The sequence below is a fragment of the Heteronotia binoei genome, chromosome 3, assembly GCF_032191835.1.
Source record: "Heteronotia binoei isolate CCM8104 ecotype False Entrance Well chromosome 3, APGP_CSIRO_Hbin_v1, whole genome shotgun sequence".
Lineage (NCBI taxonomy): Eukaryota > Metazoa > Chordata > Lepidosauria > Squamata > Gekkonidae > Heteronotia > Heteronotia binoei.
Genome location: NC_083225.1, coordinates 92,733,551 through 92,749,245, shown reverse-complemented (window position 1 = coordinate 92,749,245; position 15,695 = coordinate 92,733,551). Strand labels below are relative to the sequence as shown.

Genomic DNA, 15,695 nt, shown 5'->3' with positions numbered 1-15,695 from the left:
CAGACTGGTGGGGGTGCTGGGGTTTTTGCTGCCCCCAAGCCCACACCCCATCCCTGCCCTCCCATGGGGGTCTTTAAATGAGGAGTAGACGAAGGTCTCTGCTTCACTCCATGGCCCGGTTGCTAACAGGTCCATGACCCAGGGATTGGAGACCCCTGTTCCAGACCCATACAGAAGCAAATTGCCAGTCATTTTGTGACTTAAACAGAATTAATCAATTTCCCCCAAAACTTTTCTTTTAGCCAGCCTGATGGGGTGTTCTTTGAGAAGTCAGGAAAAACAGTCTGCAGTTTACCATACAGGTGAGTCTCCTGCATCTTGGAGGCATGGTAATGTAGATCTTGAGTGACATTCAGTAGAGGACTTTTGACGTTTATTTAGAGTATTTTATCCCATTCTTCCAAACTAAATGTTTTTGAGGTATGTGCTCTGTCAGCATAAATAATGTTGTTGGGGTTTCCCCCTCCCTTCCCCCCAAAAGCAGAATGCATTTGGGACCCAGGAATAAAGGAGGAATTCAGCTTTTTAAAAAATCTTGTCCCTAAAGACCCTAGATGCATATTTTAGTACTGCAACCTATTTTTCTCTCTTAGAGATTTTTTTAAAAAAACTATTAAAGCAAAAGCTTCTGTAAAGGACTGACTGAGGACAATTCCTCATTCTGCTATATACTGTGCCCTTAAAAAAACTGTCAACTCAGCAACTAGTGCAGCTGGGAGCTTGTCATACATTTTAAAATGTGTAGACATGTTGCAAACGGAACTGGATGTTGAAATTGTACAATAAGAATGACTGGCACTTACTGTGAGATAAATGTAGCTAATTTCTTCCGTGCTAAGTGGTGTTTTGTCATGTGTGTCAAAAGCAGCTAATCAAACCCCACTTTGCAGCACAGTATTACACATTGATTGCCCAGAGGCTTCCAGCTTTGAAGCCAAGGAGAGTTGCTATGGGAATCAAGAGGGCACTTGGAGACGGGATCCGAAGCTTGGCTTTCTCCTGTCCATGGCTGCTGGAGTCACAGGAATGAAAAGCTGAAAGGAGGTGGCTGGCAGTCACAGGAAGATGCAGGCAGGCATATTATAGAAGGGATTGCCATAGCTTGAGTCTGTGGCATGGAGGAGAGCAAAGATATGCATACATCAGGCACTGGTGGCTCAGCTTAGGCTGCCTGCCTGCCTGCCTAGCTGGCTGTTATTCCGACTGTAGAACTCATCTAACAAAACTACCGTAAAAGTCTATCCTGCAACCAGTCTGAGAAAAGATGGGATCCAGCTCATCAACATACCGGCCCAAGTGTGTTTACCTGGAAATTGATGGAAGGATTCAAAAGGTACTTTTTATAGTTTATTATCCACAGATGTGTTGATCCAATTGTATTTGGGATAAATGGGGTTCCCTGTCCAGCATTCCACCATTTCTGTATTGTGAAGTATAACAATTACTAACATCGCTGCTTCTGTGAAGCTGTCTTGAACTACAAGTTATTTTCCCATTCCTGCACAATCTTCTTTTTTGGCAAATAATGAAAAATAACAAAGGAACTCTAGGAGAGAGATTTGGCATATATGTGTGACTTTTCATTTATGAGCTTAGACGATTGCTGTGTGCACTGGTGTAGAAGTGAACATAAAGTTATGCAGGAGTTTGGGAGACACTTGCCAGTTTTCTCTGTCAGTAGTTCTGAATGAAAATGATAAACATTTCTAAAGATGCAGACACTTAGAATGATTAGAAGAGTTAAGTAGCTGGGAGGTATAGAAGGCTTTCAGTATTACATTTCTGGTAGTGCCTACTAATATTTTCAAGGTGCTTTGGAGTTAGACACAAATAGGGAGCATTAAACTTCTATCATAACTCCTTTGAGTATGGAGTGGCTTCAGTGATGGGTAGAAAAACAAAGGGAGCACCTTCACTACAAATTCAAAAGGACAGGGGATCAAATAGGAATTTTGCACATGTGGTTGCTTCAAAACTCTTAAAGTGTGTTTATAATAAGTGGGTCAGGGAAGGGGTGGTATGACTGAATATGACTTTTAAAATCCAACCCATTTCATCTTTTAAAGAGTGTATATTCCAAGTCATTGCATCCCAATATTCTTTTGTCCCTTTTGAAAAGAGGGAACTGCAGCTTGTTTATTCACCACTTTTCTCTGTATATTAAATTAGTCCTCAAGGTTAAAGACTAATTTTAGGATAAACTCTCCTCTTTTCCTAAATACAAAGGGGTTGTCTGTCTGCAAATGTGTCACACTAAGTGTTTCTCCAGATGTATTTGTAATTAATTATAAGTACTTCAAGTAGTACTAGTCTCTGTCCAGTGCCAAGAGTATTACATTGCCTCTACCATATAATGGAAATGCTTGGAGATGCTTTTGCTGAGAGAGAACAGCCTTATGTTTGGGGAAGAGAGGGAAAGTAGGGGTGCGAAGGAAACTCTGAAAATGAACTAAAACATGTGCCAGGGCATTCAAAATGGGAGAGATGGGGTGGTGGCGGCAGTGATCTAGTGTGTATTAATTATTTTCAATCACATTGTACACAGTAAACTATGGTAATGCCACAGGTTTCATCCAAAGCAAGACTGTGGCAATAACACATCCATGATGATCCACAGGGGTTCTTGCAATAACTGGGATTTCAAGAGGTGAAATTGTATTTTCATGGTCATTCAATATTACAGTCTGGTTCAGGGAAAAGGGAATTTCTGAGAAATAGCAGCATTATCTTGCTAAATCCCATTAGGATTCCCTGCAAAAAAAAAAAAAACCACTTGGTTTTTCCTTTGCAAGCACAATATTAACTAGAAAGGCCTTTTCTTCTTACCTCATTTCAGCCATGAAAGCTACTGTGGTGTACTTGGTTCAACTGGTAGACAAGGATCTGAAAGATCCAGGTTTGAATCCCTATTCAGTCATGGATCTTGTACCATTCATTCTCAGCCTAACCTACCTGACATGGTGGTTGTGTTGATAAAATGGAGGAGAGGATAATGATGTAAGCTGCTTTAGGTCCTCATTGGAAGGAAATGTGAGGCATATATAATTTTCACAGTAGTGGACTATCTCAGATATTCAACAGCATCCTATGTAGGCCTCTTGAGGCCCATAGGAAAAAAAAGAAATCTACTGAGGACAGGCATGAGCCCCACAGACAGGAAGCAGGTAGCAGACAATAGAAACCAACAGCAGGATGATTGTAGTGAGGGAAAGCCAGCTGAGAAAAGTAAATGTCAGGGCAAAGGGTTAGCAGGACCAGATAGCTCTGAAGAAGGCAACTTGTTTCAACAACTGCCAGGGTTTAATTTAGCTCTTCTGTGTTGTTGGAGAACCTGGGATCAGGCACCGACCCTCCTTGGTGATCCTTATACTTGATGAAGCTGTCTTGATGAAGTCTTATAAAGTTATTCCAAATCAGAATATCAGCACTTCTAGTATTTTGTCTCTGCACAGATGGTAATATCTCTGTTACCATCAGCTCTTTATTACTAACATAACAGGTATCTGGGCATAATTAGTAGAAAAGAGCAAAAGTCCAGTAACACCTTAGAGACTAAAAAAATTTGTGGCAGGGTATGAACTTTTGTGAGTCACTGCTCACTTCTAACATGGCTATCCATCTTGGACATTATTGGACAGCAAGACCCTGGATTATATCTTGATACAAATTTACTGCACATGGTGAATTTGATAATTTCTTCCTCCATTTCCCCAAAGGATATGTTACAAAAATGTTCTAAAATCCTAATGTAACACCTCTTACTATGTACAAAATGTCATATTACAGTTAATAGATCCCTCCCATAGCACTTTCTAAATTTGGAAAAATTAATTTAGAAAGTTTTTTTTCCCTAGCAGATAACACGCACAAATTATCTGGTTTTGTCTCTACAGAGCACCCATATTGTTGAATAAACTTGGAAAGGGGGGGCAGTTGTTTTAAAAGCTATGGCAAACAAAGGCTTGCAGAACAGATACCATCCATTTAATTTATTAGTGATTAAATTCTGTCTGTGTGGTATCCAGCCGAGGAGAAATCCTCGGAAGAGTAGGTTTAGATTCCATCTCTTTTAGTCAGGACTCATTGACAGGTAAAGTAGGTTATTTTTCTCTCTGCACAAAGATATAATTAGAAAAATTCAGTCCTTCATCTTTCAAGGAAAATGGTCTCTGGAGGGCATTCATTAAGTGAACTCTAAGCTTGACCACATAGAGAGGTAAAATCCTCTTTATACCATTATTTCATATATTGAAAGGATTTATTTTCAAATGGCAAAATTAGATGATACTTCAGTGCATTATAATGGATGTTGGCATAAACTGTACACATGAGAGGATTAAAACGAAGTAATATTATATACAAATACAATACGGCGGCATAGATCTATAGAGAATTGTTCATCTAACAATTAAAATGATATAGTCCAATTCACTATAGAAGGAAAAGTATTAAAATATACGTTATGTGTATATGGGCTAGCTAAAGTTAGTCCACGGGTCTTGTGGAATGGATCTGGGAAGAGATGATGGCCATGAAGCCATTTCTATTCTAATGGGGGCCACAAGTATCTTAAATATCTTAAGAAAGGGCCACAAGCTAGCCCCTAAAGTTCAGACTCAACATTTTTCATTCCCACCTTCATAGAAATTATGAACAAACTAGTAGGACCTGTTGTGAAGAAAACTACAATGGGCTGTAGAAGGAAGCTCTGGGTAAGTGCCCCCCACCCTTGCTGTCTTCCCACCCACCCAAGTGAAGGCTTTCACTCCCTCCCCCACCTCAATGGAAGCTGATCTCTGCCATCTATAGAGTAGCTGTAATTTTGAGTTATCTCCAGCCCTCACCTGGAGATTGGCCACAGTGGTTCCCCAGGAATAAATGACATTGTACCTGTCTGAGGTCCCATCTCTCCTCAAACCCCACCCTCTGCAGGTCCCACCCCTTAAATCTCCAGGAATTTTCTCACCTGGAGTTGGCAATCCTATCTTCTCTTTATCTGTCCCTCTGATTTCAGCTTTCCATTGCCTTCCCTCTCCCTGTAGCCTCAACATAGGAAAAAGACAGTCTTTCTCCATAGTGCGAGGGGCAGGACAAAGCAGCTTACATCATTCTCCTCTCTCCCCATTTGATCTGATCAACAACCCTGTGAGGCAGGTTAGGCTGGAGGTCTGTGACTGGTCTGAAATCACGCAGTCAGCTTCCACAGCAAGAACCTGTGTCTGGCAGATCCCACTCTGAAGCTCTAACATATGCCCTGCTCAAACTCCACCACAGAATCTCCAGGAATTTCCCACCAACCTGGAAAGGTATCACAGTGGTTCTCCAGAAGGAAATGGCATTGTACCTGTCTGAGGTCATATCCCTCCTCAAACTCCACCCTCTTCAGGCCCCACCCCTTAAATCTCCAGGAATTGGCACCCCTGCAGCATCTACATAGGAAAAGGACAGTCTTTATTCAAAGTGGGGGGGACCAAAGCAGCTCACATCATTCTCCTCATTTCTCCCCCCCCTTTGATCTGAACAACAACCCTGTGAGGCTTCCCTATCTCCTTCTCAGGCAACCATCCTGGGGCGAAGTGAGGGGAGGAGGGATAGAGGGAATGACAGGAAAGTGGCAGGAAAGACAGTAAAGGTGGGATAGCCATGCCCTCTGAGGAAATGCTCCCAGCAGTGCCAGGCTCCCTGGCTATTTCAGCGGTCTTCGGAGGCTACGTGTGCTGAGAGGCTGTCTGCATTGGCCATTGATAGGGCTACAGAGATCTATAGAGCGGCAGGCCTTTCTGAGGCTGGTTGACAGAAAAGACAGAAAGAAGCATAGGAGATGTCTCTCATTCTGACATAAGACTGTTTTGGCAGTTTGTTCAACATTCCTGGGCCTGCAGCAAACAGGGGAGTCAGCCAATGGGAGGCCAGAGATAATGACAGATGGTTCATTAGCCAACAGTTAATAACCCACATCCAACCAATGAGGGAACTGTGATTTGCCACCATGCCAATGGGTTTTATTCAGGGCATTTTTGAGCAGGAATGCAGTTCTGGCTGGTTTGACATCAGGGGGTGTTGCCTAATATGCAAATGAGTTCCTGCTGGGCTTTTGCTACAAAAAGCCCTATGTGGAACAATGGTGACATCAGGGGATGTGACCTAATATGCAAATGAGTTCCTGCTGGGCTTTTGCTACAAAAATTTACTGGGGAGAGTGCCATGAGGCAGGATCTTTGAAATCAGATAAGCTTGTGCCAGCCTACTCACTTGCTTGCTTGCTAGAAAACTGTATGCACTCAGGGAAAATGCATCTCAGTCATTTTAGGGGCCCATGCCTGACTGAGTCCTCCTTTTGATACCAAAAAGTAAAGCTAGCTTCATACAGTAAGTCTGTGCAGACCTCGTTATTTCTCTGCTTCATTTTGGTGCATTGGCCACTGGGAAGTAATGGTCAGCCGATGTAATTTTCCTAAATAAAATGCTTAGCTGAACTGTTGCCATCTTGAAACGCTGTTACTAACCATGAGAAAAGACCTTGCATATCAAAGTAGAGAGTTGTAGATTGTTGCCAATGCTTGATGTGAACATTTCTTCCCCTTGATACTAACAAAGGCAGAAATTCCCCCTTTGAAGATAAAGCGCCTCCAGGGACAGCCGCCTGGCCATCCCCGGAAGATTAACAGTAACAATAAGATAAGAGAGGGAGACCGTGTGAATCTTTGCACCTCAACTCAGCAATGTTTAGAATTGTGGCTTTGTATAGTTCCCTTTGATGTACCTCAATATAGCATGCCATCTACTGCTACAATGTATCAGTCTCAATCTCCCTTCGTCTTGATGCTTATGGATTATCAAATAAAGCCTAACTTTGCAACAATTCAAGGCCTGGTTGATTTGAGATCCCATCGTCTGACAGTAAGGACATTTCCTTCTCCTTGGGGTGGGTGCATAACCGTCTGCCTTCTGCCCTCATGGCGGGAAGACCGGACTAGGCGCCATGGTCACATTTTTGATCGAGTTCAGCTCTCTCCGCCTCGGTGGGGAAAGGTATCCGGTTTGCCAACCAAGATCCTGTGCCTGGTTGAACCGACGTATCCAAGGAATCGGAAGATCTTCAGGATTGTGAGTATGAATGGTCTGGAAATTCTGATTACCTCTCCTTAGGAGAGAAAAAGGTTCTGATCACCCCTTAAGCTCTGTCTATTAGGCTCTGCTTTGGAGCTGAAGCACAAAAGTTAGGATCTGGGAGGATTTCTGTGGTGTGTGTGTGTGTGTGAATGAGAAGAGGTGAAGCCTCTAAGTGAAAGGGACTCTCTTTTGTGCATTTCCCAGTAGGGCAACCTCACTGGGTCACGAGAGAGAGGAAGTGAAAACCCCTAGGGCTCCCTGGCTGTCCAGACCCCTTACTGGCAGCTGGTGTTTTCTGTCTTCCCTAGAAGTGTCTTGTCTAAATGTCTGGTGCTATGGGTGGAAATCAGTCAAAACCCCCGCTAGAATACATGTGTAAAAACTTTAAGGAATATTTTTGTGATGATTATGGAGTCAAACTGACTCCTGAAACTCTGAAAGCATTATGTCAGGAAGACTGGGTGGCCTTACATGTAGAATGGCCACCCGAGAGTAGCTTGCTTTATCAAGTTTATAAAAGTGTAATACAGTCCCCGAGTCACACAAGTCAGTTCCCTTACATCGACAGTTGGGCAGTAATGGTGCAGAAGTCTTACTGCTGGCCAGAAAAGTTGCAGAGGATGAAGGGAAAATGGGCTCAGAGGATTGCTGCCAAAGCTTGCAAGTCAAGTTATGGCTTTGCTCTGGGACGTGTTAACAAAAACAATGACCCCTCCAAAGAAGGAAAAGCCCCCAGTGTTAGATGCTGGACCCGAAAACCCTTTGGCTAGTCCCTCACCATATGTTTCAGTGTACCCACCACTCCCGATGCAGCAAGAAGGAGGAGGTGCCGGGGCAACAGAGAGTGAGGCTGAAGGCGAGAGCCAAGTGCAGCCAGTTAAAAGCACTCCAGAATCCTTTTATGAGGAGAACCAGGAAGTAGGGACAAATGAGGAAGCCAGGGCTGTGAAGGGGCAAGCAAGATTTCTGCAAACTTTAAATCCAATTCAGCAGCTGTTTTCTGAACGATCGTTCCATGCAACAGCTCCCCTTTATTCCACACCTGTGTCTAACAATCAAGGATTAGCAGCAGGTCTTAGTTCACCCTAGAATTCTCTTCCAACACTGAACTCTCTCCCAGTACTGAGCAAACTTCCAGCCCCTCCACGGTCTCCCCCTCGACTTTTCCAGGTTTTATATCTAGCACAGAGGGCTCCTTGCTAGTTCCCCTCCGAGAAGTCCACGTCCCACTACAGCCCAGCCCTGGCATTGAAACCTGATACATGTACGCGCCTTTCACTTCAAGTGATCTAGTAAATTGGAAGGCTCATACTGTAGCATTTTCTGACAATCCTACCCCAATGACTAATCTGCTAACCAGTATTATGGCCACACATCAGCCCACCTATGCAGACTGTCAACAGCTTTTACTGGCCCTCTTTACAACAGAGGAGAGAAGCTGCATTCTGCATCATGCCCGAAAGCATGTAGAGGGAAAAGTCACCCCAGAGACTGCAGATAGAGAGGAGTGGATAAAAGCCCGTTTTCCTGCAACTGACCCAAAATGGGATCCCAATGGCCATGAATCCAAAGAGCGTCTACCAGAATACAGACAGGCAATCTTGGAAGGAATGGAAGAGGTAGGCAAGAAGCCTATTAATATGTCCAAAGTCAGTGAAGTTCTCCAGAAAGCAGATGAGAGCCCTCGAGCTTTTGCTGAGTGCTTGATGCAAGCATATCAAATGTATACTCCATTCGATCCTGAGGCTGCAAGAAAGCTTGCACATGGTAAATACAGTTTTCATTGCCCAATCTTATGCTGACATCCGCAAGAAGCTCCAGAAGCAAGATGGCTTTGCAGGCATGAATTTATCCCAATTGCTAGAGATTGCCCAGAAAGTTTATGCCAATCAGGATGTAGACCAGAAACGGGAGGCAGAAAGAAAAATGAAAAAGAAAGCTGATCTGTTGGCAGCAGCGCTGGCTGGGCAGACATCTGTGAGACACAGAGGTGCTGTACAGGGGCAAGGAATGAATGGCGGAAACCAAAGAACTGTGATGATCTGCTGATAGGAGCCAAAGACTTAAAGACTTGCCAAGATGCCATTGCTGCCATGCTAACGCTTCTGACTGAGGCTGGGTATAAAGTGTCTCGGAAGAAAGCTCAGCTATACCAAAAGACAGTGAAGTTTTTGGGCTTCCATATATCCCAGGGCAAATGGCAGCTAGGCAGAGAATGGAAAGAGGCTGTGTGTGCCATTCCCGTGCCCACTACCAGGCGCCAGCTAAGAGACTTCCTGGGAGCAGCAGGGTTCTGCAGTATTGGAGACCTCGATTCTGCTATAACAGCTAAGCCCTTGTACAAAGCCACAAAGGGGGGGGGGAAGCACCCTTTGAATGGACAGAGCAATGTCAGAATGCTTTTGAAACCTTGAAGTGCCAGTTCATGAAGGCTCCAGTCCTGGGATTACCGAAAAGCTCTTTACTCTATGTGCATGAGCAAGAAGAAATAGCTGCAGGAGTCTTGACTCAATTGCTGGGATCCTAGCCCCAACCAGTAGCATATCTGTCTAAGCAGCTCGACACTGTGGCTAAAAGGTGCCCCACCTTTCTCCAGACCCCTGTCCAATAGCAACTGTAGCAAAACTTGTGAAGGAAGCAGGCTAGCTTGAAGTAAACTTGTGAAAGAAGCTTCGGGAGCTAGCTTGAAGTAAAGGTACCCCACTATGTGCAAGCAGTTCTTGAGCACTAGGGGAACTATTGGTTCACTAATGCCCGCATGGTCAGATACCAAGCTCATATGTATGAAAATCCCTGTGTGAAGATAGTGACTGTGTCAACTCTGAACCCAACCTCCCTGTTGCCAACTCCTGGGGAAGAATTAGAACATGACTGCCTAGAAATTATGGAAGACCACCCCCTACAGTCCAAGGAGTTCGGGGCAACCTATCTCAGTTAGGAAGCTTTATAACTTTTGAGGAATTGCAAGCCTTGGGCAAAGCTGTAAAAGATGTGAATAGGTATGTGTTTGAGACTCTGCCATATCAAATTTATTCTCCTGTACATGCTTACCAGCCAGGAGACAGTGTGTGGGTTAAAAGCTGGAGGGTTAAGACTTTACAACCTAAATGGAAGGGCCCATTTACTGTTCTTTTAAGTTCTCCTACAGTTGTCAAGGTCCATGGAGTGGCAACGTGGATTCACTGGTCTCATTTAAAGCCATCTGCAGACCACTGGAAAGCACACCTAGTCCCCAGGAAGCCATTGACTCTGAAACTTACTAAGGACTCTATCTAGCCCTAAGCCATCTAGTAAAGACTGTTAAAAGTCAATAACTTGAAGCTGGTGGGACTTGCTTGAAAGCAGGTCCAGTGCCCCCGAGCTTCATTGGCAAGCCTTGCCCCAGCCACCCCTGGAAGCTGGTTGGTCTGCGCACAGCTGAAGCTTTGAGGAAGTCATCTGCAGCAACATAGAGTTAGATATTTCCTTGTATTAGTTATTCTGAATCTCTTGAGCCTCCTTCATTATTCCATGTATTGAGTGTGTAACCAAAGAATCATGCATGCTTCAATCGCTTTTATTGCTGTGTTCTTCTGCTGTGCATTTTCTTATGTGTGTAGTTCTCAAATTGTAAAATGTTCTAAATGTTGGGAAGGAGAGAGTTTACAACGCATGCTGCATGTTCAATCTAGGGAAGTGTACGGGGCTTGCATAGAATGAAATACAAAATAGTTTGTGTAGAATGTGGAGTGTCATATTATCAGGCAAAAATTGAATATCCCGGTTCAGGAGGGACAATACCCTATAGAGGGAGTTTCCACTGCCTGACTTCACTATGGGCATGCTGGCCGGTTAATTTAAAATCTGGCTGAACAGATAGCTGCCTCCCTAAATATTTCAAACTGTTGGGCGTGCGGAGGTCCACTGATGAGTGAAAGATGGCCTTGGGTTGGTATGGAGGTTCTGCCTTCAGACTTGGTCCAATGGAATAAACCTAGATCGGAGTCAAGGCCAGAAGAGAGAAAAATCTGGGAATTGCAGGCAGTTGTGAATGGAGAATTGTGCATTTCTTGAGCTGTGTTGTTGATGAATGTTGGGCATTTTTTGTGCCACAGAACCCTGCTAGTTAGCTCCACTAAGGAGAAGCCAAAATGGGTAGAAGTGGATGGCACTGTTATAGAAGATTTTCAGCCATGGGAAAATATTAGCAGCATAAATAAATATTCCAGTGCTGCTTCAGAGTCCTCTGATCAATGGATGGCTCCTGAAGGGTTATATTGGATCTGTGGTAAAATGGCTTATACTCTCCTGCCCAGGAGATGGCATGGGACTTGCATTATTGGAACAATACATCCCAGCTTTTTCCTTTGGCCTTCAAATTTTCCTTCAGCTCTAGGAACCCCAGTGTTTGATGATTATGTTAGATCAAACCATTCCTTGGATATTGGAGGTATGCAGTGGGTAGATGAATGGCCCCCACAACGGATCATTGAATACTATGGCCCAGCCACATGGGCACAGGATGGGTCTTGGGGTTACCGTACACCTGTGTATATGCTTAATCGGATTATTAGATTGCAAACTGTGGTAGAGATTATAACGAATCAAACAGCCATGGCATTGAAGTTGTTAGCTAGACAGCGTGCTGCAATATATCAACATCGCCTCAAATTGGATTATCTGTTAGCCGATGAAGGTGAAGTCTGTGGAAAGTTTAATCTTTCAAATTGTTTAAATATTGATGATAGTGGAGACGTTATACAGAATATAGCATCTGAAATTCATAAAATTGCTCATGTACCAGTGCAGACATGGAAGAATTTGGATGTATCATGGTTTGGGTAAATTATGGGAGACTGGAAACGTATTTTATTTCTAATTGGTATTTCTTTTGGAGGCTTAATATTATTGCCATGTTTAATTCCTATGATGAGGTATAGTGTTAATAATGCCTTGAAGGCACTCACTCCCTTAGGGAAAAATGTTAACATTATGTATATGTCTCCAGAGGAAAGGAAACAGTACTTTATTAATTTGTTTGAGGATGGTCAGTCTCCTTCAGACTAAATAAGTGTTCAGAAGACTGAAAGGGGGGAAATGAAGGAGAGCCCCTGAATAATTAATTAATAACCCCAATAATAATAATTGCTATATTAAATAAGAGCATGCTTTGCCCCCCAACTTAGGTGTCTATTGCAATACTACCGTTAGAAATTGACCACCGTCCAGCGGCTGTGAGCTCCAGCTGGAAGATTAGATAAGGGAGCAGCCTCCTACAGGCAACTTGCTGTAAATAGATAGAGTAAAGGAATCATGTCATGGAAATTTACCGGGGTGAGCACCATGAGGCAGGATCTTTGAAATCAGATAGGCTTGCGCCAGCCTACTCACTAGCTTGCTTGCTAGAAAACTGTATGCATTCAGGGAAAATGCATCGCAGTCATTTTGGGGGCCCATGCCCGACTGAGTCCTCCTTTTGGTACCAAAAAGTAAAGCTTGCTTCATACAGTAAGCCTGTACAGATCTCGTTATTTCTCTGCTTCAGCAGCAGCCACACCAAGCAAATTGGGCAAAGAGCAGCTCAGTTGTTGGCTGCATGTACAGGCTGGGAGGTCTGTAAGCAGGGGGGAAACTGGGAAGGAAAGCTGGCCCGGGGCCCCTAAAGGCATGGGGGCCCATAGGCCAGTGCCTACTTGACCTAATTGTTAATCCAACCCTGGGTCAGGAGATACATGCAACAGGTCAAGACAACTAAAGTTTCAGAGCTTCCTTGAACCCAAGACAACTAAAGTTCCTGAGGTCATTTCAGGAGCTTGGATTTGGTTCAGAGGAAGGATTAAGTAGGACACTCTTTGGCAAAGACAACTGAATCTTACAATTCTTAGTTTAGAAGTAAAGATCAGCTGTGTATCCTCAGTCCAATTCCAGAATTTATTCTGATGTCTCAAGGGAAGAGTGCAGCAGGTAAAGTGCTTTCTCTGTATAAACATCTCTTGCAGTACTTCCACCAATTCTTAGGTATCACACAAGTACTATTTATTTGTGATCTCATGGACTTGTTCACTTCCACCTGGAGTGCTTGGGGCAGAATCCTGTTTGAACATCCCTGGTTTTTCATCAGAGGCCATTTTGCAACTTGTAAACTTTTCAGTTTGCATTCTCAGTCATCTCTATATGAACAGATTGAGTTCACAAAAAGAATAACGCTTCTGACTGAGGCTGGTTTTTAGCAGTTTCTCTTTGTCATGCAAAAACAGCAATGCAGGCTGAAGCCCCAGGGCAGATAGTGGGAAATCGAAAGGACGCCATGCTGAAAAGAGGAATGTCAGAGTGACGTAGGGTAAGTACGAAATCAGTCTATGTGTATGCCAGACACTTTGAAATCATAAGGACCACAAACCACACCTGGGACTATTCGTGTCTGATCACCAAACCCCCCAAATCTGTCGGCTGGAGTGTGTGCAGAGTGCTTCCAGACCACACTGTGAAGTCTCCTATTGGTAGGAATGCCAGCATGAAGAGCCAACACACCAGTTTCTTCCAGTACAAATGGTGTATTATACAAATTATTTACAGAAGTGAAGATATATACAAACACAGTCCTGAGTAACAGAATGCTTTGCCAGTCCTTCATCCACATCGAGAGAGATAAGCATGCTGGCTACTCAGCTGTTATATAGTCCAGTCAACCAATCAGTTAATTCTGCTGACTCACTGTAACTCTCTTAGAAAGTCCAGCTGTTACCAGTTCTGGTTGCATCAGCCACAGCAGTCCTGTGTCTCCTGTCATGTGACACCTGTCATTCTGACAGCTCATAATCTAACCATGCTTTCACAGCAGACTTCATATACTAACACACCTCCTAGGCTGCTAGTGAATGCATGCCTAAAAATCCAGTTAGTTTTACATGCCTTTCCGTATACAGACATTTGGTAAACAAATCAGCAATGTTGTTTTCCGTGGAACTTTTTTGTGATAAGTCCACGAGTAACCAACTCCTTTACATTATAGTGAGAATGTGCTTACTCCTCCCTCTTGCACATAAATTTTCAGCTAACTGCTTTGCAGCAGAACTGTCATTAAACACTGTAATTGGTAAAGTACACGTCACATTTAGATCTTTTAACAATTGCAGAATCCATTCCAGATTTAACACGCATTCATTTAATTCACTGAATTCTGATTCACATGTGCTACAAGCATTTCACAGACCCATCGGCTCGAAAGTATATTTTTTCCTTCCGGCCTCACTGCAGGAGAAAACACTTTATTTTTATACAGAGAGGAATACTCCTTATCCATGGCTTCCAGCCAAGCTTTCTTCTCTGCATCTGCCAGAGTTAACACTTCCTGATAACTCTCCGGTTCAGTCACAAACACATGGTTTACACTGCTTTCCAAACCCTAACGTACAGGAGGCACACCTTTTGTACTCCTAGATGATACTCTAGGCTCTTGGCTAGCACTCTGCTCACCCTCCGACACCTCCTCTTTCACTACAATAGGCAATTGTGAAGAATTTGATTAATGACTGTCATCAGACAGTGGTAACAATACATGTGTATTACCTTCAGTACCATGAATCCTAGACCAATTGCTATGCTCACTGAAATTTGCAGACCTACTGAACGTAAGTTTCTTATCAGTGTCACTGAATCTATAGGATTTCATATTGGTTTGATACCCCAGAAACATTAATTTTCTGGATCTGGCACCTCCTTTCCTTTTCAACTTCAGAGGTATATTAACCCGGGCCTTTGAAGCAAACACTCTAAGGAACTCCAGGCTAGGTTCCTTGTTGAACATGACCTTATATGGGATATTGTCTATGGCTTTGGTCCACAATCTATTATTCAAGAATGTGGCTACCATGAATGCTTCAGCCCAGAAAGAAATAGAAAGAGATGAATCCTCTAGCATGGCATACATCATTGTCTGCAATAGTCCGCCTTTCCTCTCGGCCACACCATTTTCTGCAGGTGTTGCAGGATTAGCCACCCTATGCACAATCCCCTGGTGCTTAATCCATGTAGCAAATTGATTTGACATAAATTCACCCCCTTTGTCTGACTGTAGGGCCAGCAGTTGCAACCCAAGCTGCTTCTTTTAGCCCATTGCTTGAAACATTGAAACACTTCAGATTTTTGCTTCAGAGTAAATGACCAACAATATCTAGTGTGATCATCTATTATTACAAGCTCATACCTATTAGCAGAATGACTCTTGGGAAATGGCCCAATTATGTCTGCATGAACTAGAGCTAGTGGCCTGTCAGACACTCTTGTGCTCTCCTTAGCAAGAGAGAATGCCTTACTTTTAACCCTTTTGCACACTTGGCAATCTAGATATGCTTTACAAGATTTTACTGATGCACTTGGCAGCAATGAAAGAGTTTTAGTAATGGTATGAAAACTTGAATGCCCAAGTCTCCGGTGTAGGAGATGTAAACAGGAATCGTGTGGACACACATTTGACACCTGATCTGCCTTAACAGGCTCACTCCCCACTACATACACATTATCAATCAATTTTCCCTTCGTGAGGACCTTCCCTCCTTTAGACACTTGACACTCTGTGTCAGAAAAGGTTACCTCGAAACCTG

General features: G+C 43.5%; 1 protein-coding gene across 2 annotated transcripts in view; it reads left to right on the top strand.

The window, feature by feature from the left end:
• Positions 1-852: 852 nt before the first annotated feature.
• Positions 853-15,695, top strand: part of PDE9A (phosphodiesterase 9A) — an 82,412-nt gene continuing 67,569 nt past the window's right edge. Inside the window, exon 1 of one of the 2 annotated variants that reach the window (XM_060234213.1) lies at positions 853-1,333. In XM_060234213.1, the coding sequence (XP_060090196.1) occupies positions 1,265-1,333 (69 nt within the window). In that variant the 5' untranslated portion in view covers positions 853-1,264. The remainder of the gene's footprint in view (positions 1,334-15,695) is intronic. The other variant, XM_060234214.1, reaches the window with a different exon arrangement.